The sequence below is a fragment of the Elephas maximus genome, chromosome 8, assembly GCF_024166365.1.
Source record: "Elephas maximus indicus isolate mEleMax1 chromosome 8, mEleMax1 primary haplotype, whole genome shotgun sequence".
Lineage (NCBI taxonomy): Eukaryota > Metazoa > Chordata > Mammalia > Proboscidea > Elephantidae > Elephas > Elephas maximus.
The window spans coordinates 46,072,217-46,096,126 of NC_064826.1; the positions used below are offsets into that span (position 1 = coordinate 46,072,217).

General features: G+C 39.4%; 1 protein-coding gene across 2 annotated transcripts in view; it reads left to right on the forward strand.

The window, feature by feature from the left end:
- The window catches only part of RELN (reelin), a 526,658-nt gene that overhangs the window by 466,613 nt on the left and 36,135 nt on the right, over positions 1 to 23,910 (forward strand). For both annotated transcript variants that reach the window (XM_049893075.1, XM_049893076.1), the window contains exons 46-49: positions 6,040 to 6,208; positions 18,844 to 18,984; positions 20,193 to 20,370; positions 22,351 to 22,544. In XM_049893075.1, coding sequence (XP_049749032.1) covers positions 6,040 to 6,208; positions 18,844 to 18,984; positions 20,193 to 20,370; positions 22,351 to 22,544 — 682 coding nt within the window. The remainder of the gene's footprint in view (positions 1 to 6,039; positions 6,209 to 18,843; positions 18,985 to 20,192; positions 20,371 to 22,350; positions 22,545 to 23,910) is intronic.

The window sequence follows — 23,910 nt, forward strand, 5'->3', positions numbered from 1 at the left end:
TAACTTTTATTGAGCTTCAAGTGAACGTTTACAAATCAAGTCAGTCTGTCACATATAAGTTTATATACATCTTACTCCGTATTCCCACTTGCTCTCCCCCTAATGAGTCAGCCCTTCCAGTCTCTCCTTCCGGGACAATTTTGCCAGCTTCCAACTCTCTCTATCCTCCCATCCCCCCTCCAGACAGGAGATGCCATCACAGTCTCAAGTGTCCACCTGATATAATTAGCTCACTCTTCATCAGCATCTCTCTCCTACCCACTGTCCAGTCCCTTTCATGTCTGATGAGTTGTCTTCGGGGATGGTTCCTGTCCTGGGCCAACAGAAGGTTTGGGGACCATGACCGCTGGGATTCCTCTAGTCTCAGTCAGACCATTAAGTCTGGTCTTTTTATGAGAATTTGGGGTCTGCATCCCACTGATCTCCTGCTCCCTCAGGGGTTCTCTGTTGTGCTCCCTGTCAGGGCAGTCATCGATTGTGGCCGGGCACCAACTAGTTCTTCTGGTCTCAGGATGATGTAGGTCTCTGGTTCACGTGGCCCTTTCTGTCTCTTGGGCTCTTAGTTGTGGTGTGACCTTGGTGTTCTTCATTCTCCTTTGCTCCAGGTGGGTTGAGACCAATTGATGCATCTTAGATGGCCGCTTGTTAGCATTTAAGACCCCAGACGCCACATTTCAAAGTGGGATGCAGAATGTTTTCATAACAGAATTGTTTTGCCAATTGACTTAGAAGTCCCCTTAAACCATGGTCCCCAAACCCCCGCCCTTGCTCCGCTGACCTTTGAAGCATTCAGTTTATCCCAGAAACTTCTTTGCTTTTGGTCCAGTCCAATTGAGCTGACCTTCCACGTATTGAGTGTTGTCCTTCCCTTCACCTAAAGCAGTTCTTATCTACTAATTAATCAGTAAAAAACCCTCTCCCACCCTCCCTCCCTCCCCCCTCGTAAACACAAAAGTATGTGTTCTTCTCAGTTTATACTATTTCTCAAGATCTTATAATAGTGGTCTTCTACAATATTTGTCCTTTTGCCTCTGACTGATTTCGCTCAGCATAATGCCTTCCAGGTTCCTCCATGTTATGAAATGTTTCACAGATTCGTTACTGTTCTTTATCAATGCGTAGTATTCCATTGTGTGAATATACCACAATTTATTTAACCATTCATCCGTTGATGGACACCTTGGTTGCTTCCAGCTTTTTGCTATTGTAAACAGAGCTGCAATAAACATGGGTGTGCATATATCTGTTTGTGTGAAGGCTCTTGTTTCTCTAGGGTATATGCCGAGGAGTGGGATTTCTGGGTTGTATGGTAGTTCTATTTCTAACTGTTTAAGATATCACCAGATAGATTTCCAAAGTGGTTGTACCACTTTACATTCCCACCAGCAGTGTATAAGAGTTCCAATCTCTCCGCAGCCTCTCCAACATTTATTATTTTGTGTTTTTTGGATTAATGCCAGCCTTGTTGGAGTGAGATGGAATCTCATCGTAGTTTTAATTTGCATTTCTCTAATGGCTAATGATCGAGAGCATTTTCTCATGTATCTGTTAGCTGCCTGAATATCTTCTTTAGTGAAGTGTATGTTCATATCCTTTGCCCACTTCTTGATTGGGTTGTTTGTCTTTTTGTGGTTGAGTTTTGACAGAATCATGTAGATTTTAGAGATCAGGCGCTGGTCTGAGATGTCATAGCTGAAAATTCTTTCCCAATCTGTAGGTGGTCTTTTTACTCTTTTGGTGAAGTCTTTAGATGAGCATAGGTGTTTGATTTTTAGGAGCTCCCAGTTATCTGGTTTCTCTTCGTCATTTTTGGTAATGGTTTGTATTCTGTTTATGCCTTATATTAGGGCTCCTAAGGTTGTCCCTATTTTTTCTTCCATGATCTTTATCGTTTTAGTCTTTATGTTTAGGTCTTTGATCCATTTGGAGTTAGTTTTTGTGCATGGTGTGAGGTATGGGTCCTGTTTCATTTTTTTGCAAATGGATATCCAGTTATGCCAGCACCATTTGTTGAAAAGACTATCTTTTCCCCAATTAACTGACACTGGGCCTTTGTCAAATATCAGCTGCTCATATGTGGATGGATTTATATCTGGGTTCTCAATTCTGTTCCATTGGTCTATGTGCCTGTTGTTGTACCAGTACCAGGCTGTTTTGACTACTGTGGCTGTATAATAGCTTCTGCAATCAGGTAGAGTGAGGCCTTCCACTTTCTTCTTTTTCAGTAATGCTTTGCTTATCCGAGGCTTCTTTCCCTTCCATATGAAGTTGGTGATTTGTTTCTCTATCACCTAAAAAAATGACATTGGAATTTGGCCCAAATTTATCTTTTTATAAATTCATATTTTTTTAGTATCAGACTTGAGGAATAAGGATACACTTGTAGTATTTTTCCATCCAAGGACTCTGATCACAAAGGGAACTCCAGGAATATGCAGTAATATCTATGCATATAATTACATGTACATGGATTTTAATTGATGGGGCTTTAGATTGGTCTAGTTATAGTCTCCTTTTTGTCTTCTTAGAAATCATGAAATTATGTTGCTCCTATTTTGCCTTATACATTTTGCTATCCTGGGTCATAGCATATTTTAGGAACCCTCACTGTGAACAATTTGCATCCCCAAGGGTCAGCATGTGTGTACACATACACACACACACACACATACACACACACACACACGGATTTATCTTAGGAGAAATGCAAACAGACATCATTACACTCTTGGACCCCTCACCTGAATATATAGGCCCGTCAAAATTTTAGGGGCCTCTTGTCTTTCATCCCTCCATACCACTCTTCTTCCAAGAGACCCAAACTAGAATGCTCACAAGGGCCTTGTTCATTTTAGACTCTGGGAAGGTGAAATCTGAGAAATTTGGTTATTTCCAAGCTCCTGCAGAATCTGGATTTTCATATTTCCATTAGTTTGAACTTAATGGACATATGTCAGGGAGAAACCAAGAAGTACTCTTCCTACTACAGACTCAATCAGTCCGTCAACACTAAACTAGTCGGTGGGGGTGGAACTTGGAAAAGAAGATGGAAAAGTAAAGGTAGATATCTTGCCTTCAATAGGTGATAGTCTAGTGGAGGAGATACTTCAAAAAGTGAGAGTCTAATAAATGACTGAATCAAATGCTATATGGCATGTCAGTGAGGAGTAAAGTAATGAGAGTTCAAAGGAAAGAGACATGACCGATGGACAGCCAATCCAAGTAGTTAGGGAAGATTTCACAACGAAGCTGAGTCTCAAGTGGATCTTGATGGTTGTATCAGATTTGAAGGGTAGATGGAGTGGATTTGAAGGGTGCATTTCAAGCTGAGCTGGTAGCACAAGCCAAGAAGCAGAGATGGCAGTTCCCCCAGTCCATGGGTGAAGCCATGAGCAGACTGGCTGACCAGGCAGCTTTTGCATGTAACAGGGCAGAGGAATGAGTACTGATTTTGAAAACAGAAGGGGACTTTAAGGTCCTAGATGCCTAATCCCTCATTATCATAGGAAGCCAGTGTGAGCCCAAGGTGGCAGGTTATCACACAGTCAACCAGCAGCAGTGCCATGACTGAAACCCTGCGCTCATAAACCCGGACGCATGTACTTTCTACCGTAGGCTAGCTCAACCTTTGCAAAGAGGTTAAACTGAACAGTAAAATGAAAGAGAAAAGTGGCTAGTTGTAGTTGGTAACAAATGATGAAGGGCCTTAAAAGGCAGACACAGGAGTTTGTGCTTGGCCAGGTTTGTGAACAGGAGGGGTACAAGTGCAGGAGAGTAACTCAGTATATTTTAGGGAGATGTGCCTGGGAGCTGATGAAGGGGGTAGGAAAGAATCCCAGTAAAGAAGCTGCAGTGACAATCCCTGTAGGAAGTGATGAAGACCTCAACCAAAGTGACATGAAGAGAAATGGAATAGATAAAATTAACATGAGGTAATGCAAACAAAAAAATGAAAGAAAGAAAGAAGCAACAGGTCTGAGGACTAGGGGACAGGTTGAACATAAGAGGGTAAAGGAGAGGGAAAAGTAAAATGCTTCTGACTTTTGAACCCATAAAATTAGTGTAAACATTGCCATTGAAAAAAATTGGTATGTAAAAAGAGATGTTTATTTGTGAGGGGAAATGATGGTTTTTTTTTTTCTTTTTTGGCTTAGGTGAAAGTAGATCTAAGTGGAGAAGTTCTTTAATGAGGAGGAGATAGAGTATAGAAAACAGGAACTTTGTTCCCACTGTTCATCACTATAATGCCAGCAACCAGCACAATAAACATTTGTTGAGTGAATAAAATCAAATTTTGAGACTAAAATTGGGAGTAATCATTGAAACCCTAAGAGCATACATATAGAGCGGAAGGCCAGACACAGAGTCTGGAAGAATGCCTGTTGCTGGACTAGTTAGCAAAGGAGTCAGAGTGAGAGTAACATAGGAGAGTAAGAGTAGAATTATGTCCCCTAAATAAAAGAAAGTTTCAAGAATCAGGGAATAATCAATAATGTCCAGTGGGATAGGGAGGACAAGTGGAATGCACACTGAGACCAGGCCATTGTACTTAACTAGACAAAGCCGTTAATAACCTTAGAGCCGCCAGTGGCTTTGCACGCTGGCTGCACTTGAGAATCACCTGGGGAGCTTTAAAGCTCCTGACACTGTGGCCGTGCCCCAGAAGAGTTCAATCAGAATTTCTGGGGGTGGGACCCAAGCATCAGCAGTTTTTAAGTATACCCAGGTGATTTCAGTGTGCAGCCAGCATTAAGAACCATGGGTTTACAGAAAGCAATTTCAGTAGAGAAGTTGGGCCTGAAGCCAGTTTATAAAACATTAAGAAGGGAGTGTTGTTGTTGGGTGCCATTGAGTTGTCAGTTCCGACTCATAGCAATCCCTTGTGACAGAGTAGAACTGCCACATAGGGTTTTCAAGGATTATAATCTTTATAGAGCAAATTGCGAGGTCTTTCTTTCACAGAGCCACTGGGTGGGATCAAACCACCAACTTTTCAGTTAGCAGCCAAACACTTAACTGTTAAGCCACCAGGACTCCTAAGAAGGGAGTAGTAAAAGAGAAATATCAGACAAGGAGCATAGGTTGAATGTTTCAGAAGATGAGAAAGAAAAGAGGTATCTTTCCATAAACCCACACCCTGGTTGCATGCACTGGCATGAATTCTATGACCTTTAGCCACCTCCTTCCTCCCTCTGATAACAGTATATCTCATAACATAGCAGAAAAAGATATGTAAGCAAAGAGATTTTACAATTTCTAGGAAATTTCACCTACCAGGAGCAAAATTGGTACTAGTTCGTCAGAATCACTATAGAATGGCCCAATTTTGAGAAGACTACTCAATTTTTTCAACTATTTAAAAAATCATTAAAATTTGTGATTAATACGATCTGTACTTGCAAGTAAACCATAAAATTAGTAGACATATTAAATAATAACTATTATGATGTTGAATTATATACAATTTATGTAACATATATTTATGTAATATATATTCTATAACTATTGTGTTAAATTCTAACTACATATAAATTAGAGCCCTGGTGGTGCAGTGGTTAAGAGCTATGGCTCCTAACCAAAAGGTCAGCAGTTTGAATCCACCAGCTGCTCCTTGGAAACCCTATGGGGCAGTTCTACTCTGTCCTAGGTGGTCGCTATGAGTAGGAATCAACTCAACAGCAATGGGCTTGGTGATTTTTTTGGGTGGGATATATAAATTACAACTATTACAGATATTGCTTTAAATCTACGATGCAATAATTTTTCCATGATTGTTCTAAGTTTCTCATTACAAGGAGTGATTCAGAAAAATTTACTCTATGTTTCATTTGGTCATCTCCCCTTAAAGGAAAAATAATTTCAATAAAGAAGTTAAAAGTAACAACTACTAATATATAGAGAGAAAAATCAAACCAGGAAACATTTCAAACTAAGAAATATAAATTGGGGAGAAACCAAATTGAAATGAAAACAGAAGTTTTTATGATTCCTGGATCTACAGACATGTATTTATATCCAGAATAATGCTTTCTATTTCAGCTATTGAATTGGAATACTCGGTAGATCTTGGACTGTCATGGCACCCGTTGGTAAGGGACTGTCTGCCTACCAATGTTGAATGCAGTCGCTATCATCTGCAGCGGATCCTGGTGTCAGATACTTTCAACAAGTGGACCAGAATTACTCTGCCCCTCCCTCCTTACACCAGGTATGGATGCACTCTGCATGTAGGAAATAAAAATGTGGTATCATTGACATGTCAGAATTTAGGAACAGTGGAAAACGAATTTTTGTGGTGACATTGTTCTATTTTCCCCGAACCCAGGCCTTGATTGACTTTTAACAGTAATATTTGCAAAGAGTGGTATATGCAAGAAAACAGTAGCTGGATCACTGAGCTTCTCCAACTTAATTCAGATATGCTAAGAGCAACTCATTTAAAATAGGACCACTGGATGCAAAATAGATATAAATGAAGTATATTTTCTGTCCATCTGTGTACTGTAAATATAGCAGTGTTGTCGTATAAATGTATGTAGCAAATAAAATTAATGTCAGTTTTTGAAATTTTATTTTGAAAAGCATCTTGAGAATTATCTCCTTGAGCATTCTTTTATGTGGAAAAAAAAGTTGTAAATGCTCCATCCATTGTATCAGTAAAAGATGACGGTGGTTTGATAAAATTGCCTAGTAAATGCTGGTAAAGAAATTAAATCTAAATTGTCTGTGCATTTTGCACCCCTGTTTTGAGTAAAGCAGAGGGTTAACTTTGCCTGGTAATCTCTCTTTCACCATCTAAAGTAAATGCCAACCACAGGAAAGCTCTAAAATGTTGGTAGAGATTCCTTTCCCTCCAAGAAAATGGTGATCAACTGCTGCTGTTAAGAAAGAAGCGAAAGAAGCTCTGCAGCGTGTGGAGCAGGAGTTAGAGCTTGAGCTCATTATTGTTCTGTCGCCTCCTCACAAATGAAGAATGAATAAATCTTCCTAGCAAATGACCATGAAATTCAGCCATTCATCTAGGGCATAACTTTTCTTGAGATTCTCATAAATGGAATGGTTTCAGTTACTAACAGCCTAAGGCTGCTGTACAATTGCTGGCTCAGAGGTATGTGACTATATTAACTGTCAGCAGAGTTGCCAAGTTTAAATGAGATACGTGAGATTTTGTTGCTCATTAAAGGTATTGCCGTGCATGAATTATTAAGGCGATCTTAATAAGTAAAATAGAAAAAGAAAAAAAACTCCATTAAGGCAGGAATCTTTTAAGTCTTTATGAATTCTATGAATTATTATCCAGCTACTAGATATCATTTTGCAAATAAGCAACATTCTAAGATTTACTCCAGCTAGTCATTTTTAGTCATTATACCCTGGGTCTTTTACTCAAGAAAAGTAATTATTCCTCATTTTTTATTGATCTTTTAATTGTCCCTTGCACATACCCACAAGAATGATGACCCTTTCAAATGATATTTGAAAAATCTGATGAGCATCTATTTCTTCCTGTTACTGTATTGAAAGGGTGCAGTATGTTTACTATACTATATGTCGTACAATGGTCTTAAAGGTGACACTGCCTTATAGCAAGACCCTTTGGGTAATTCAGAAAGTAATGTGCCTGAATGGATCCCAAGCCAGACCCACTTCTTATCATGCTCTCCCATATGCCAAAGGTCATTAGACCCACACACCACTTTCAGAACACTTTATCCCAGATACAAGTTAACACACCTATGTTATATCTACACTTATATTCAGTTACATTTTAAATGTGGCGTTTTCTTGATTATTGTCTCAATATCTGGAAATCTCTTCAAAATTCAATGTTTATGTTGTCCCCTAATCCTTAAATTGAGAATTTCAGTTTGTAGCTAGCTCATTGCTGTAAACAAACATGATTGCTGACAACTTAAAGCCTTGTGCTAAATAGGGGTTAAGAATGACTGTGACATTGTGCCAGGTACAGGCTTGTCCACTCACTCACTCACCATATGACCACAAGGCTGGAAGCCCAGTATTGTTGACACAATGGCGCTAAGAATCAACTGAAGTTGGTTGTCCACAAATCGGCATCAAATCAGTTATCAAACTGAAATGAGCAGTAGCCATCAGTGGAGATCATTCATTCATTTAGCATCATTAAACAAATAGATTTGAAGCTTTTAACTATGTGCTAAGCCTATGTGATGTGCTTTTAGTTTAGTGAAAGAGGAATGTATTAACCATAAATCTCCAGTAACCACTGAAGTAAATATGAAATTATAACTGGGGTAAGTGAAAAAGAACAGGTACATCCTCCTATGAGATTATATATGGGGAGAATGACTTGGTTAAGGAGGTCAAGGAATGCTTCCTTGAGAAAGGGTAATTGAGATAAAATGTGAGGGATGAATTGGAGTTAACTAGGTGAAAATTAAGGATAAGAATCTCCTGGGCAAGGATACCAGTGTGTGGTGGGAGAAAGCAGGCACATTTGAGATACAGAATGTGTAGGTCAGGCAGAGACCCAGGCAGAGAGAGGTAAGAGATGGTGTCAAACCATGAAGAACATTTTAAGTTGTGTTGAAGATTTGGGGTTTTATTATATGATCACTGAAACATCTGTTAAAGTGTTTGGGGAGGAAGATACGATCAGATTTACATTCAGAAAAGCTTCTTCTAACTGGAGAACAAATTGGAGGGGGCAAAAGTAGCTGTAAGGAGACTCTTACGAGGCAAGAAATGCTGGCAGGTTAGACTAAGGTGCCAGCAGCAGAGATGAAAAGAAGGGAAGAGGGGAGATTCAAGCCCATGATAATGAAAATGACTGAGGTTGATGATGAAATAGACGTGGGAGGGTGAGGGAAAGGGCAGGGTTGAAGATGACTCCCTGGTTTCTGAGTTTCAGAACTGGGTAGAAGCTGGTGCTTTTCAGTGAGAAGGGAACATTGAGACTAAACACAAGATATGTCACACCTTGCTCCAGACATGGCTATGTAAAAACCTAAATGAATTGGACTAGATACAATCATAGTCTCTATTCCTTTCCTTGCCATATACGTTACTTAAGTTAGATCTTCCTGGGGAAAAAAATACATGAAAATCATTGTGATATAGTGGGCAACTCAGGTTTTTCAGTACTGTGAGGTCTAAGTAAGTCATTTCATGTCCCCAAGTGTCAATTTCTTCATCTGAGAAATAGGGATCCTTTTTGCCATATGAAAATTAAATAAATGTACATGGAAGTATAAGGGACATTATAAAGGTTTATAAAAGTGTAAATATTTGTTTTTATTATTTTTATGAGTTAACCACGTAATTACACTTGTTAATCATACTTCAAGTTTATCGTCAGTCTACAACTTAAGTCAGACTAGGAATTCTCTCTAAGTCACATTTTAGCTTAACGTGGCAGTTGTAGGACGCTACCTTAAGTTCCTACCCTGGAGGAGGCTACAATCTAGGGAAGATGAGAAGCATACCCAAGAAATAACTTTAAAATAATACATGCTGTATATCATTTAGAGCTTCACTGAGGAATGGGCTAGAAATACTGTAAGTGTGGAGACATGGGAGATGGTATTGAATGCCAGAGAGAGTTTCATGGAAAACATAAGCCCTAGCCTCAAAGGATGGATAGGAATTAGGTGGGTCAGGGAAAGAACATTCTAAATGAGGGTAACAACATGAGCAAGGTAGGGACACGTGGACATGAGCCTGTGAGGGGCTGAGGAGTTGCTGGTTAAAGCAGAGGGCTCGTGTCTAGAAACTGTGTAAAAATGTTGATTAGAATTGTGTTAATTTATAGTAAGCATTGAATGAGGCAAAGTAGTTTTGACTTATAGGGAAAACAAACTATGGTTTTCTTCCAAAAAAAAAAAAAATTGGGAGAACAGAGAGATTCAAGTTTTAAGAGAAATTGGCAAGGGCATTATAATAATAACCTATGAAATAACAAGGGTCTGGGCTACAGCTAGCATGGAGGACCTGAGGCAGCTATTACAGGACATTTCAAAGGAAAATTGTTAAAACTCAATCACCAACTTCTCCCTATCCATTCCATATATCAAGAGATGACTCTAAAGTTTGAAGCCTGAGAGAGTGGTGAGAAGTGCAGAGAGAAAGCTAAAGTTGATTCCATGAGGGACGATATGTTGAATTTAATTAAATAATGCTGAATTAAATGTGATGGATGGAAATACAAATGGCAACACCCATTTGACATAGATGTGAAGATTTGAGCCCAGGTGAAGTTAATAAACTTTGGAGGCATTAGCATAGAGATGATAGCTATGTGGTAAAACTGAATCAGCTCTCCACAGGAAAATATTTAAAAACCATCTATACCATCTCCCATCTCTTAACACTTAGAACATTCCTAGCCCATTCCTCACTGAAGCTCTAAATGATAATACAGCATATATATATTTAGTAGCAGAATAAGTAGAAATGGCTAGCATAGGAACCAAAGAGGTGCAGTCACGAAGGTACGAGAAGAACTAGAATAGTATGGAATCCAGAATTCAAGTGAGAAGACCAAGGAGAGGAGGTCATCAGTGACCATGCTACAGAGAGCCATAAAGAAAAACTTTTCACAACAAATTTAGTGGACTTTTCACTAAGAAGGTAATCAGTGACCTTCAAAAGAATAGTTTCAGTAAGATACTGGGAAAAAAATACAGCTTGTCCAGCCCCAGAACCCATGGGTGTAACCACTATAGTAATATTGCATATTTACCTCTGACCTAAGATACTGTTCTAGGAGAAATAAGAAGAGAGAATGTCAGGAGTTCTTGAGAGAGTTTGAAAAATAAGATAGGAAGATGCCAAAATCAATTGTAGCACAGTTGTTAAGAGCTCAGGCTGCTAACCAAAAGATTGGCAGTTCAAATCCATCAGCCACTCTTTGGAAACCCTATGGGGCAGTTCTACTCTGTCCTATAGGGTCGCTATGAGTCAGAATTAACTCAATAGCAATGAGTTTGGTTGTTTTGGTTTCGATCTGAATCTGTCTCCTCCTCTTTACTAACCCAAAACCTAAAAATAACAGGTGACTAAGGTGGCATGGATTCTTGAAATGTCACCTGAGAACCAGGGTGAGTCAATGGAAGGGCAGGTAACGCAATGCCATCGAGAAAAGGGTTGGGAGGGGGAACTGCCACTGGTAGGCTCAGGTGTGACTTGGCTATTTTAAGTCACAGTTTGAAGATGATCCATTCCCTTCTGCTAACCCTAATGACCTAGCCGATACTACCGTCTTTAAAGATTAACTACAATAAGTTGGAAGCCAGGTGGTTTTAGCCACAGTGTGGAAGCTATTTAATGTTTGCAGGAAGTTTTAGGAAAGGAGATAAGCTCAAAAGAGGGCAAGAAGATTGTGGAAGGACTGGAGTGATGGGATGGGGTTGGAGGAGGCTATAGCTTTTTGCAGGTAAACAAATTTAGTGAGGGAGGAAATTTTTCAATGACATTTCCAACTACTGTAACAACAAACTAAGAAAAGTTCTTACTGGGTTCTTCACTGAGAAATATACATGTTCATTTTTTTAAGGAAGAATTCTTTAAACATCCTCAATACTATTTATTTCTTTCCATTATTATGTGCATCTTAACATTATCTTTTGAAAGTCTTCTTGCAAAGCATTTACATTACTGAATATTTTGTTAAATTTTTTCAACCAAGTCAAAGAAACATTGGCCTTCTCCTGCATATCCATTTCTCATGCATTATTTTGATATTGAGAACATCACTGCTGTTACTTAACCAAATTTATGCTGGTCTTTCAGGACTGCAGAACATAATAAAATAATTTCATCTGGTACAAACCACAGACTATTGCTTTTCACATACCAAATATATTAATATGTTTCCAGCATTGTGTTAAAGCAAATTACATCTATTTCCATTTCTACTTCTACAGAAAATAAAACTTTTCTAGAAATTCTGCATTCCCTCTAAGCTTTATCAGTTGTCAACACTGTTCCCGGAGTTTTATCAGATATTTGAGATTTGGTTGTACTCTGTACATATAGCTATGTTGGATTATTAAGATTCTTTTCACAGGTAAATATAATTCATTCTCCATTGAGAAGGTATTTTGTAAATTACAGGAAATTCCTTCTGTTTGAAGAATGATCCAATGTGTTTGAAGCCCTTAGTGAACTTGCTCAGAATTTTGGTCTTTATTATCATTACTAATTAGAATTATCAGAAAAATAATAGAACCTTAGTTTACCTAGAAAAGACAGCCATTCTTTTATTTGTAGTCCTCAAATCAAAATTTTACTGTGAGTTTGAGGGACTAGTGGTTGTTTTTGCCCCACATTTATCTATCTGTTTACTTATGCATTCATTCGTTCAGCTTTTCATGATGGAAAAATCTAGACATACAAAATTAAAAAGAATAGTACACTAAACTTTTATATGCTCATCTCCCAGCTCCAACAATTATCAATTCACGACAAACTTTTTTTCTTGTACATGCTCGCTCACACTCTCCACCAGCTGATTTTGAAGTGAATCCCAGACATTCATATGATTTCATCTGTGAATATTTTAGTATGCATCTTTAAAAAAAATTAAAAATGAAGTGCAATATCATTGTCATACCTAGAAAATTATGATAATTTCTTATTATCAAATATATGGTCGGTATTCAAATTCCCCTGTTGGTCTCATAAAATGTGTTATCATTTCTGTGAAATCAGTACACAAGCCAGTATAATTGGTTGACATGTCTCTTAACGTCTTCTTTAACCTACAGATCCCACTGCCTCCGTTTAAGATGCGGACTAAGACATGGGGAAGTTATTTGATTTTTCCCAAGACCGATCAGTAGCTAGACCAGGATTATTCCAAAGTTCTCTGTTTTGTTCTCTGTCAAGGAAGAAAGAAAGGCCATTTGGGGTGGCTCATTGAAATTTTTGTATTGTTAACTCTGTAATGTGCTTTCTGCCTAGGTCTGAAGAGATATTATGAAGGATCCGGATTACCTTTATCACATTTGTTTAGGGTCATGTCCCATAGTTCAGAAGCTTTCTCCTGTCTTGCATGTATTCAGATCTCAGTTTATTATAAGAAAGTTCAGGAGAAAGGAAAATCAAATAATAGGATACATTCTTATATGGACAGATTAATGTTACCTAAAAATCCCAGAATATCTAGTATCCTACAAATTCTCAATGTTAATTATAATCACCAAGAGAGAATTTTTCTGCCACAAGATCTGTGGTGCCTACATTAAGCTGCCATGCTAGCTGTCTGACCTGTGGTCTTCTAGTCTTTGCCTGCCATCCATGACAACCAGAATTTTCTGCATTAAGCAAAGAAAGCAGATATTCCTTGTGAGTCCCAACAGTGACGATGGTGCTCTCAGTAACCCAGCAACTCTAGCAACAGAGGGCTGAGTCAGGAAATGGTGGGTTCTGCCCTGGTGGCACAACGGTTAAGTGCTCGGTTGCTAACTGAAAGGTTGGTGGTTTGAATCCACCCAGCTGCTCCACAGGAGAAAGACCTGGCAATCTGCTTCCATAAAGATTACAGCCATGAAAATCCTGTGGGGCAGTTCTGCTCTGTCACATAGGGTCGTTATGAGTCAGAATCGACTTGATGGCACCCAACAACAGATTCAGTTCTAAGGCTAAGGAGCTGTATAAGTCCTTTCCCTGGTTGGCAGTCCCCACACCTGTGAAATGAGTGAATTGTACGAGACAGTCTCTAAGAGTCACCCTCTCATTTCTACCCCAAAGTGTGATTTTTTTTTACTTCTGTTCATAGCTCAGAGTCTTCTTAATGAAGGTCTCCTCCAACGCGAAGTCTTTGTGCCCCTTTCTGATGGCCTACCTCTTTAGAGCTCTTCACCATTAGCAATTCATGCACACCCTTAGTACATGAACAGAGTGCTCATGGCTCCCTCAAGAGCTTGCTTTTCTCCAGTTGTGTCTGTAGGTCTTTGACCGTGACCCTCTGTCCAACTGAGCTGAAGTATGCTTTTTCCTAAAGGAACCCTGGTTGCACAATGGTTAAGCACTCAGCTGTTAACCAGAAGGTCAGAGGTTCAAACCTACCAGCCACTCTGTGAGAGAAAAGACCTGGAAATCTGTTCCCATAAAGGTTACAGCCTAGGAAACCATAGGACAGTTCTACTCTGTCCTGTAGGGTCGCTATGAGTTGGAGTCGACTTGATGGCACACAGCAACATGCTTTTTCCCAGCCCTGGTCTTTCTAGCCTGCTTGGAGGAATGTAAAGGACTCCTGTCCTAGGAGCCACAGGCCACCTCAATTTATTTAATGGAAAAAGCCTGGTACTCATCTTACAGACAAAGGACATGAACACCTGAAACCGAATCTGTAACAGTCACTATGGGCTGTGTAAAATCGGCGTGGGGTGGTGTCTGACCTCCTCTAACTTCACAAGGGGGAAGGGGAATCAAGATCAACAGCCCAAGGCTGATTCCTATGAGATGGAGGTCAGACAAGCCTCTCTGTCCACCATCTTTACCAATTCTGACACCAACCGTCTCTCCCACAGCACTCTCTGCTTCTTTGCTGGGTTTGATAATTCATTGCAATGGCCTCACAGAACTCACAGACAATACTCATGGCAGGGAAGAGTGAAAAGCTATAAATATATATAGTTTGCTCGAAGGGTTTTTGCCCTAATGATAACAACAAGGACTTCGTAGACAGACAGGTCATCCCGAAGGACAGGGGCGAACAGAGTCTCTGAAATGTGTATGAACAGCTATCAGAAGGCATGAGGTACTATGAGGAAAAGTACCTGGTGAGAGCAGTGATGGGAACCATGCTAATGGCAATAACAATTTAACTGCTTAGCAATGAATATTTATTTGTTAAACAACTCTTATGTAGCACTTGCTATGTACTGTAGATGGAGAGGAAATGGTATACATTAGGCAAGAAGCAAGAGGAGAGATTTCAAGAATGTGGAAGGAGAAATCCACACGGAGGACATCTTTTCCCCCAACTCGAAGAAGCAGCAGCTGGTGGAACCCATCATTATAAGGAAGCTTCAGGATGAATAATGACACCTGCCGGGGCACCTCACCAAGGCACTTGTAGGTCTTGGTAAAAATGAACTAATTAATTTTCACAACATCTCTGTGAGGCAGAAAGTAGCATTCCCCTACTTTAACAGACAGGGATGTGTCAGCACATAAACATAAAGTGATTTGGCCCCTTCACACGGTGAAGCTGTGACAGGGCCAGGAATGAGAAGTCCCAGCAACTCAGCTTCCAGACTTTCATTTTGTACTTACATTCTAATTCTTCCCCTTAGTGATAGTGTTTCCTTTCCTTATAAAATAATATTGGATGGTGTATATGCCCTGGTTAAAAGTGACACGTAATTATTGATTGTAGTTATTCCTGAGGGTATAAAGTCATCACATTTGAGAAGGGAATTTAGAAATTATCTTATTTAACCCCATCATTATATATGTTAAATTACTCACCATGTACATAGAATGTACTAGTGCCAGAGTATAGATTAGACCCCTCACTTACCTTTATGCCTATTAGCCAACTCCTGTTTTAGTACATTCTACGTATGGTCGCCCACTGTTGCCTTTTCTGTGGAATGCCACAGAGTCATACAAACTGAAAATGTCAGAGTTGGAGATCCCCATAAAGGCTGTCAATGCCAACAATCCATCCTAAGTCTCCTCTACAATCTCTTTGTCTAGTGGTTGTCCAGACTGAAATTAAACATAACACGTGATCAGAAAGCCGCAGTGTTTTCAATCACTTCATATGTATGTGAAAGCCGGACAATGAATCAGGAAGACCAAAGAAGAATTGATGCCTTTGCATTACGGTGTTGGCAAAGAATATTGAATATACTGTGGACTGCCAGAAGAACAAACAAATCTGTCTTGAAAGTGCAGCCAGAATGCTCTTTAGAAGCGAGGCTGACAAAACTTCGTCTCTCATACTTTGGACATGTTATCAGGAGGGCCCAGTCCCTGGAGAAGGACATCATGCTTGGTAAAGTAGAGGGAAGACCCTCAACAAAATGGTTTGACACAGTGGCTGCACCAGTGGGCTCCAACATAGGAAGAATTCTGAGGGTGGCACAGAACCAGGCAGTGTTTCATTCAGTTGTACATAATGTCGTTATGAGTCAGAACCGAATAGACAGTACCTAACAACAACTTTTTTTTTTAACAACAACATCAGTAAGTGTCACCTACAGTGAAATGATACCTTAGGCATATAATCTAATAGAGGGAGCTAACATACAGATACATCATTGCTGTTCTTGTGTCCCGTCCAGTCGATTCTAGCTCATAGCAACCCTACAGGACAGAGTAGTGGCTGGGGGATTTGAACTGCTGGTATTTTGGTTAGCAGCCTGAGCTCTTAACCACTTTGCCACATTGGCACTTTTAATACAGAGTGATGAGGGCTTTGACGGAGCATGTATATTAGGAAAACAAGGAAATTTTATTTCTTACCTACTTTTTTTTTTTTTTTTTATGTATAGGCACTGAGGACACAAAACAATATTCCCTGGAAAAATACAGAGATATTCACTACCATTTAGAAGCTTATAGTCTAAAAGAAAGACAGAATAAATCTAGACATGTTGACTAGTTATCAGAATCTAAGTAATGATGTGCTGTGGAAATATGGTGTTCTGCTATGTTATTTATAAGAGGTTGCTGCACATATACAGGCATGGCTATTAATAAATTTAGACATTAAAAATTAACTGATCAGCAGGGCCCCCGAGTTCCTGAGCTCCAGGGGGCATCTAGACATTGCTTACTGTGAGCATGGCGTCCCTTGGATATGAACTCCCTGCACCTAGAGAACTAGTAACCAGCTGCTGCCGAGTCGCCAACTTATGACGACTCCATGTGTGTCGGAAAAAACTGTGTTCCGTAGAGTTTTGATGGATATTTTTCAGGTTGCCAGACCTTTCTACCGAGGCACCTTCGAGTGGACTCCAGTCTCCAGCCTTCCAGTTAGCAGCCTAACGCGTTAACCAATTGCACCACCCAGGGATTCCTGCACCTAGGGAGTACCTCCGAAGTGCTAGACAATGATGCTTGTGTACAACGTTGAACAAAAAGAGATGAACCCTGCTCTCTTGTAACTTTCTTTTCCAAGGAGGAGACAGACATTTTACAAATAAGTATGCAAGTACATGTATGATTACAATTATGACAAATACTATAAAAGATAAAGAATAGGTTGCTGTGTGAGAGATGAACATGGAAAAAACAATTTTAAAAAGGATCAGGAAGAAAATTTCTCTATGAGAACCTCCCATTTCCATTGAGACCTCAGGGACACACTGAGGTTAGCCAAGCAGAGAAAGGAAGAGCTCCCTGGCAGAAGGTGGGAACAAGTTTGGTGTGCTTTGGGAACTGAGAGAAGGAGCAGCGCTCTGGAAGTGAGGACTGGGATCAGGGAGGAGAAGAAGCGACCTCATGGGCCCTGGGGACAGCTTGGGGTTCAAGTTAACTGCAATAAGAAGTCATAGGAGGCTGGTAGGCTGGGGGAAGGTATGAAAGCTAGAGAGGAAGAAGGGTTGTGGGAAACTAGTTACTGTATGGTTTCAGTCAACTTTGATCAAACTGAACTATTTATTCTGAGTGAAACTTTTAATTCTAGTTGTAACTCCTTGTTTCTTTTCTATATCCTAAACTTTGTAAATGTTTTCAATTAAAAAATATAAAAATCCTCACTATCGTTTGGTCTTTTGTCCTGGCTGGTACAGATATTCCTCACTCAAATGATAAATGGTCTCTTAAATCACAAAATGTATGTGAATCAATGAACACAAAACTTGCTTTGACTAAATATTTCCTTTGCAGATCTTTTAATGTTCAAGTCACTTGAGCCTCAAGGCATAGTTTGGGTTTTACTGCCATCTAGTGCCTCTGAAAACATATATTTGTCTTTCAAAACGTGACACTCCCCTAAACTGTGAGATAGACAGACAGATAGATTAATGCTTCTGTTATAGTGTAATTCTATTTTAGTTTTACTTACATTGCTTTTAAATCAGTATAAAATAAGTCTGGTCTTATTTATTTTTTTTTTTTAGTGCCTCTGAAAACATATATTTGTCTTTCAAAACGTGACACTCCCCTAAACTGTGAGATAGACAGACAGATAGATTAATGCTTCTGTTATAGTGTAATTCTATTTTAGTTTTACTTACATTGCTTTTAAATCAGTATAAAATAAGTCTGGTCTTATTTATTACTCTCTTTTCTCTGTCCAATTATCTAGGATTTCATTGATCCCTGTGCTTTATACCCAGATTGTCTCTTAAGACTTTTATTGAGAGAATTGCTCAGGAACGCTGTGTGAGGTGGAACAGTGTGCCTACTGCACAAAGACATCTGGCCTTGGGGAACAAGTTGGGGGCTGAAATCCAGTCCATATTCTGCTTCCCAAGTCGAACACAGAGGGGTTGCATCTCTTCGGGAGAGGCTCATTTTCCTAACTTGCCTATGTAACTTAGCAGCACCCTGGTGTCACTCCACAGTGATACCCGCACAAAAATTCAGGGCTTACTGTCCCCCCCAAGGCTTTTGGTTTTAGCGTTATTTTTAGTTTCTATTTAGTCTGTTTTCATAAGTCTCAGAAGGATCACTGGACCAAAAATACTATCAAGCCATTGCAGTTTGGTTTAGTTTGATTTTGTTCATCAAAGTTTGCATAGAGTGTTGCAATGATGAAATTCAGTCTTTCAGAACATGAGTGGGAATGGACAGACTGGACATGTGTTTGTGAGCATTGTGCTCCTCTGTGTACTTGTCCAAGCATATAGAACAGTCTTTTTTCCACTGCATCCTTCATTATAATTCTCTTCTTCTTCAAAGGTCCCAAGCCACTCGTTTCCGTTGGCATCAACCAGCTCCTTTTGACAAGCAACAGACGTGGGCAATAGATAATGTCTACATCGGGGATGGCTGCATAGATATGTGCAGTGGCCATGGGAGGTGCATCCAAGGAAGCTGTGTGTAAGTGGATTTTTTTCTTCCTTCCAGCAAGGAGGTCTTTCTGAAACTGGTTTTTGAATCACCCCCAAGCTACCCTATCTTATATATTTTTCCTGAAATACAATATTGAGCTAACTGTGGAGTTGATGGATATGGCATCTTCATTCTTGCTTAGATGTGAGGAACTGAATAATAGGTCTTTGTCAGGAGAAGGCTGAATTCTAACTGACTATATTTTATTTCTTTCTGTGTCGCTCCGATACTCTTAAGCGTTGAAAAAGACATTAGAAGAGGCCCAAGAGTTCAGTGTGTTTGGACCAAAAATAATTCTTCTGAATATATGTAATGATATGCATTACTCCTGGTTTAATTGGTATTCCAGTGTTGTTTGCACAAGAAAGTATACAAATGCCTGGTCAGTTAACCAGGCATATTTGATGGAAAGCCCTAGTACATAACTCTGAGAGAGCTTTTGCATCTTTGGAAGGATATAAATAAAGTGTGCATGTAGGGTGTGTGTGTGTGTGTGTGTGTGTGTGTGTGTGTGTGTGTTAGTACGTATACATATGTGCTGTAGGCCTTTGCACTTTATTTTCAAAGATGGCTGTTTGATGGGGTAGTTTGAATAAAGATGCTGCTAGAGAATTTGTAGTTCCTTCTCCACGAAGCTCTGCACACCTGGGAAGTGTCTCTTTTGATTAATGATTCTTTCCAATACCCAGATTAACCCCTGACATCCCTGAGCCTATTCATAGTCCTTTCCACACTGAACAGGGAAGCCAGTCCTTTGGCCAGAGAAGGCAGATGCCGTCCCAAGTATATTCTGTTTTTAGAACATGGCCTCTTGGATTCCTAACTGGCCCAAAGCCTCTGTTAAAAAGACTAATTTCATAAATGATGAGGCCCTACCAGCCTGGTTTGGCAGCTGCAATTGTTTATCAGCCAGCCAATGCTGTGTCATGTAGAGACAGAGCTTTAGTAAATTCTTTGAATTTGCTTCTTTCTCTCCACCTGTAAACTCAAGTCACTACTTTAGGAAAGCTAGAAATAGTTAATTCACAGCTTATTTCTAACCTTAACCACTGGTAAGAAGCGCAGGTGAATTCTGGCAAACCTTGTGAAGATAAGTAACCTTGCATCATCCTGGACTGGGAAAAGAATTGGCTTGCTGATTTGAGAACGCACTTGTGGGGGGCTTTGTTTGATCCCTTCTCTTTCTCTGGACCCAGCTGTGATGAGAGGTGGGGTGGCCTATACTGTGATGAGCCAGAGGCCACCCTTCCAACCCAACTGAAAGACAACTTCAATAGAGCTCCATCCAACCAGAACTGGCTGACTGTGAATGGAGGGAAATTAAGTACTGTGTGTGGAGCTGTGGCTTCGGGAATGGCGCTGCATTTCAGCGGGGTGAGTGTTTGGCTGCGGGTAATTCATTGCTATATATCTGATGGTTAAGATTGTGTGTATATATATAAATATATATATATACACATACACTTACATGCTTTACTGATTTTGCTCTAGAGGCCCCAGCCTAAGACAGTCCAGTTAGTTTTTCCCCCCCAAATAGTTGAGGCTCTTTTTAGGTTTAATTGGCAAATCAAGATGTAGAGTTCATCACTCTGAATACACAATCCTGACTTTAACTTGCAATTTTGTATAAATCAGAAAATACTGATTTCTATCTAGTCTTACCCTAACACACAGCAGTTGAAACAACTTAATTATGCAGGGTAGTGTTGGCACAGGGCATATATTTACTTACACATGAAAAAAGGACTTAAACGAATTTCTATCCAGGGAGAGAACATTGCACAGGGGGGTGTGGATGTCTTCGTTTGGATTATTCTCTAATTGAAAACTCTTGAGCATGCAACAGATATGGGATTTAAAGAGCCAAAAATCTGGAAAATTAGCATCAAAAACCAAACCTGTTGCCATCAAGTGAATTCCCACTCATGGCGACCCTATAGGACAAAGTAGAACTGCCTCGTAGGGCTTCCAAGGCTGTAAATCTTTATGAAAACATTTTGCCATATCTCTCTCCCTCAGAGCGGCTAGTGGGTTCAAACCAGACCTTTTGGTTTACAGACAAGCGCTTAACCACTGAGCCACCAGGCTTCCTAAATTAGCATCGGTTGTCCCTGAATTTACTAACAACAATTAATCCATTCTGTAAATTATCCAAAAAAGAATAATTGACAATAATTACTTAACATTTGTATTTATAGCAGATTATTAAGGATAGCAATGTTGGAAGCGTTCTTTGAGAAATTTTATAATCATTCTACTTTTGCTGGCAAATCTTACTTCATTTAAAAATATAATTTCTTCAATAATATAATTTCCCTAATGGTTAGATGCCCTTCATAAGCAAATTAATAAACCAAAAAACCAAACCCAGTGCCATCAAGTCGATTCTGATTCACAGCGACCCTATGGACAGAGTAGAACTGCCCCATAGAGTTTCCAAGGAGCACCTGGTGGATTCGAACTGCCGACGCTTTGGTTAGCAGCCGTAGCACTTACCCACTACCCCACCAGGGTTTCCAAATTAATAAAAAGTACTAAAAATAAGTTCATTGTCAGCTCTTTACATCTGACCGTACCCTATCTTAGAGCTCTGTCACTATGAAGTATATTATTATATTGAGTATTTTATCCCAAGAGTAATAAAAGGACATGCAGGATTTTTATAATCATCACCACGGACTAAAAATGCAGTATTTAGAATTCTCTCCCTATCTTGGTTGGAACTGTAATTAATTTGTTAAAACCTTATGTCCTAGTTTTCCTCATATGTTCACCTAAGAGGTATCTACCTATCTACATTAATGAGTTAATATTAAAGGCATCAAGATCTCCTATAAAGTTTAAATAAAAATCATTAGCACTATCATCTCTAATTATAATTTAGTTAAATTATATTATATATTAAATTTTCATAGGTATTCATTTTTAAAATTCATATTAAAATAGTGATCGCAACACGCCATTCCATTAATAGCTGATGCCTTTTTTTTAAATATAATAAATGCACAAGAGTAACTGGAAATAGTTTAATAAAGGCATAGAACAGTTACTTTAATTCCACCTCTCATGTTGCTTATAATAAGCAGAAGAAAATCTCCCTAGAATGTAGTGCTCTATGATGTCTTTAAAACTGAAATTTTAAAGTTCAGCAAGTATTTGGTGAGCACCTACTGTTAGCTAGACACCATGCTAAGTGCCACCATAGTAAGAGAGAGGATAAGAAAATCAGTATTGCAATACCTTGCAATATGCACTACAGAAGAAATATATAGAAGATAGACGCCAAAGAATACCTGTAATCTACCATCAAGATTTCTTACCACAGTTTTTTTTTATTCTGCTTCTTTTCCTTAGGGTTGTAGTCGATTGTTAGTCACAGTGGATCTAAACCTCACTAATGCTGAGTTTATCCAGTTTTACTTCATGTACGGATGCCTGATTACACCAAACAACCGTAACCAAGGTGTTCTCTTAGAATATTCTGTCAATGGAGGCATTACCTGGAACCTACTAATGGAAATTTTCTATGACCAGTACAGTAAACCTGGGTTTGTATTGCATTTTATCTCAAATAGCCAGTGTGTTTAGCAAAGATGCTTGTAAGACCTGGCAGCAGTCAACCACAGGGGACCACAGTTACGGTTACTCAACGGAAGGACACCTCAGGGACTGACTTAAAGATAAGGTTTCCGAGCTGGATTCAATAGCTGGTTTTAGTTTTTATTTAAAGAGCAACTAGTTTTTTTTTTTTTTTAATTCCAGGATAATTTACAATCATTGTGCTGATGGTGAATAGATCTAGTGCAAAACCAATAGCAATTAATGACCAAATTCCATTTATTTGAACATTTTAGAAAAACTAGAAACAGAAAAACGGTATTTGGGTGTATACTCAGTTTCAGAGAGTTTTGGACTAGGAAATTAAGAAACGCAAAAGATGTAAATATTCTTAAGAAGCCTAAAACCCGTTATCATAGAGTTGATTCGGATTCCTAGAGACCCTGTAGGACAGAGTGGAACTGCCCCAAAGGGTTTCCAAGGAGCGGTTGGTGGATTCAAACTGCAGACCTTTTGGTTAGCAGCCATAGCTCTCAACTGCTGCACCACCAGGGCTCCAAGAAACCCAAAACCTATTTAAAATCCCTTATTAAAAACCCTGAATAATCACAATGTATGGTTTTTTTTAAAGAAAGATTCTTTAAGGTCAAAAAACAATCAATGTGACCAGCTGGAAAAGTCAAAGAGGCTGTTGAAAAGGAAAAGGGCGTATTTATTAAAGAAGGAGCAGGAGAAGAAGGAAGGGGGAGAGGAGGATAAGAAGAGAGAGGAGGGAGAAGAAGGCTGGCAGGGCAGAGGGTCATGGGAGGGGAGGGAAACAAAGCCCAATTAAGAAACGTAGGTAATTCCTTTGTACATGGCAAGCCAGGAACAAGCTAGAAAGTGGATAAAATAAAATAGAAAATTAAAGAATCTTTAACAGTAATTTAAATTCGGTATATCAGTTAAGAATAGATTCAGCTGTGAATGACAGAAAACCCAAAATAATATAAACAAAATTTTATTTCTTTCTATGTAAATTAGATCCAGAAGAAAGTAGCCTAGGGCATCTGTAGTGGCTCCAAAGCACCAGAGACCCAGGTTTCTTCCATCTTGTTGTTTTGCAACACTCAATACGTGATTTCCGCCACATGATCCAAAAGAGCCACTCTAGCAACTCCACACCGCAGCCAGAGGAAGGAGTATGGGCAAGAAGGGCATACATCCTTTGATTCACATCCTATTAGTCAGAACTTAGTCACATGGCCACGTCTAACCAGGGAATCTGTCTTCTTCCAAGACAGATTTATTCGTTCTTTTGGCAGTCCATGGTATATTCTGTGTTCTTCGCCAACACCATAATTCAAGGGTGTCAAT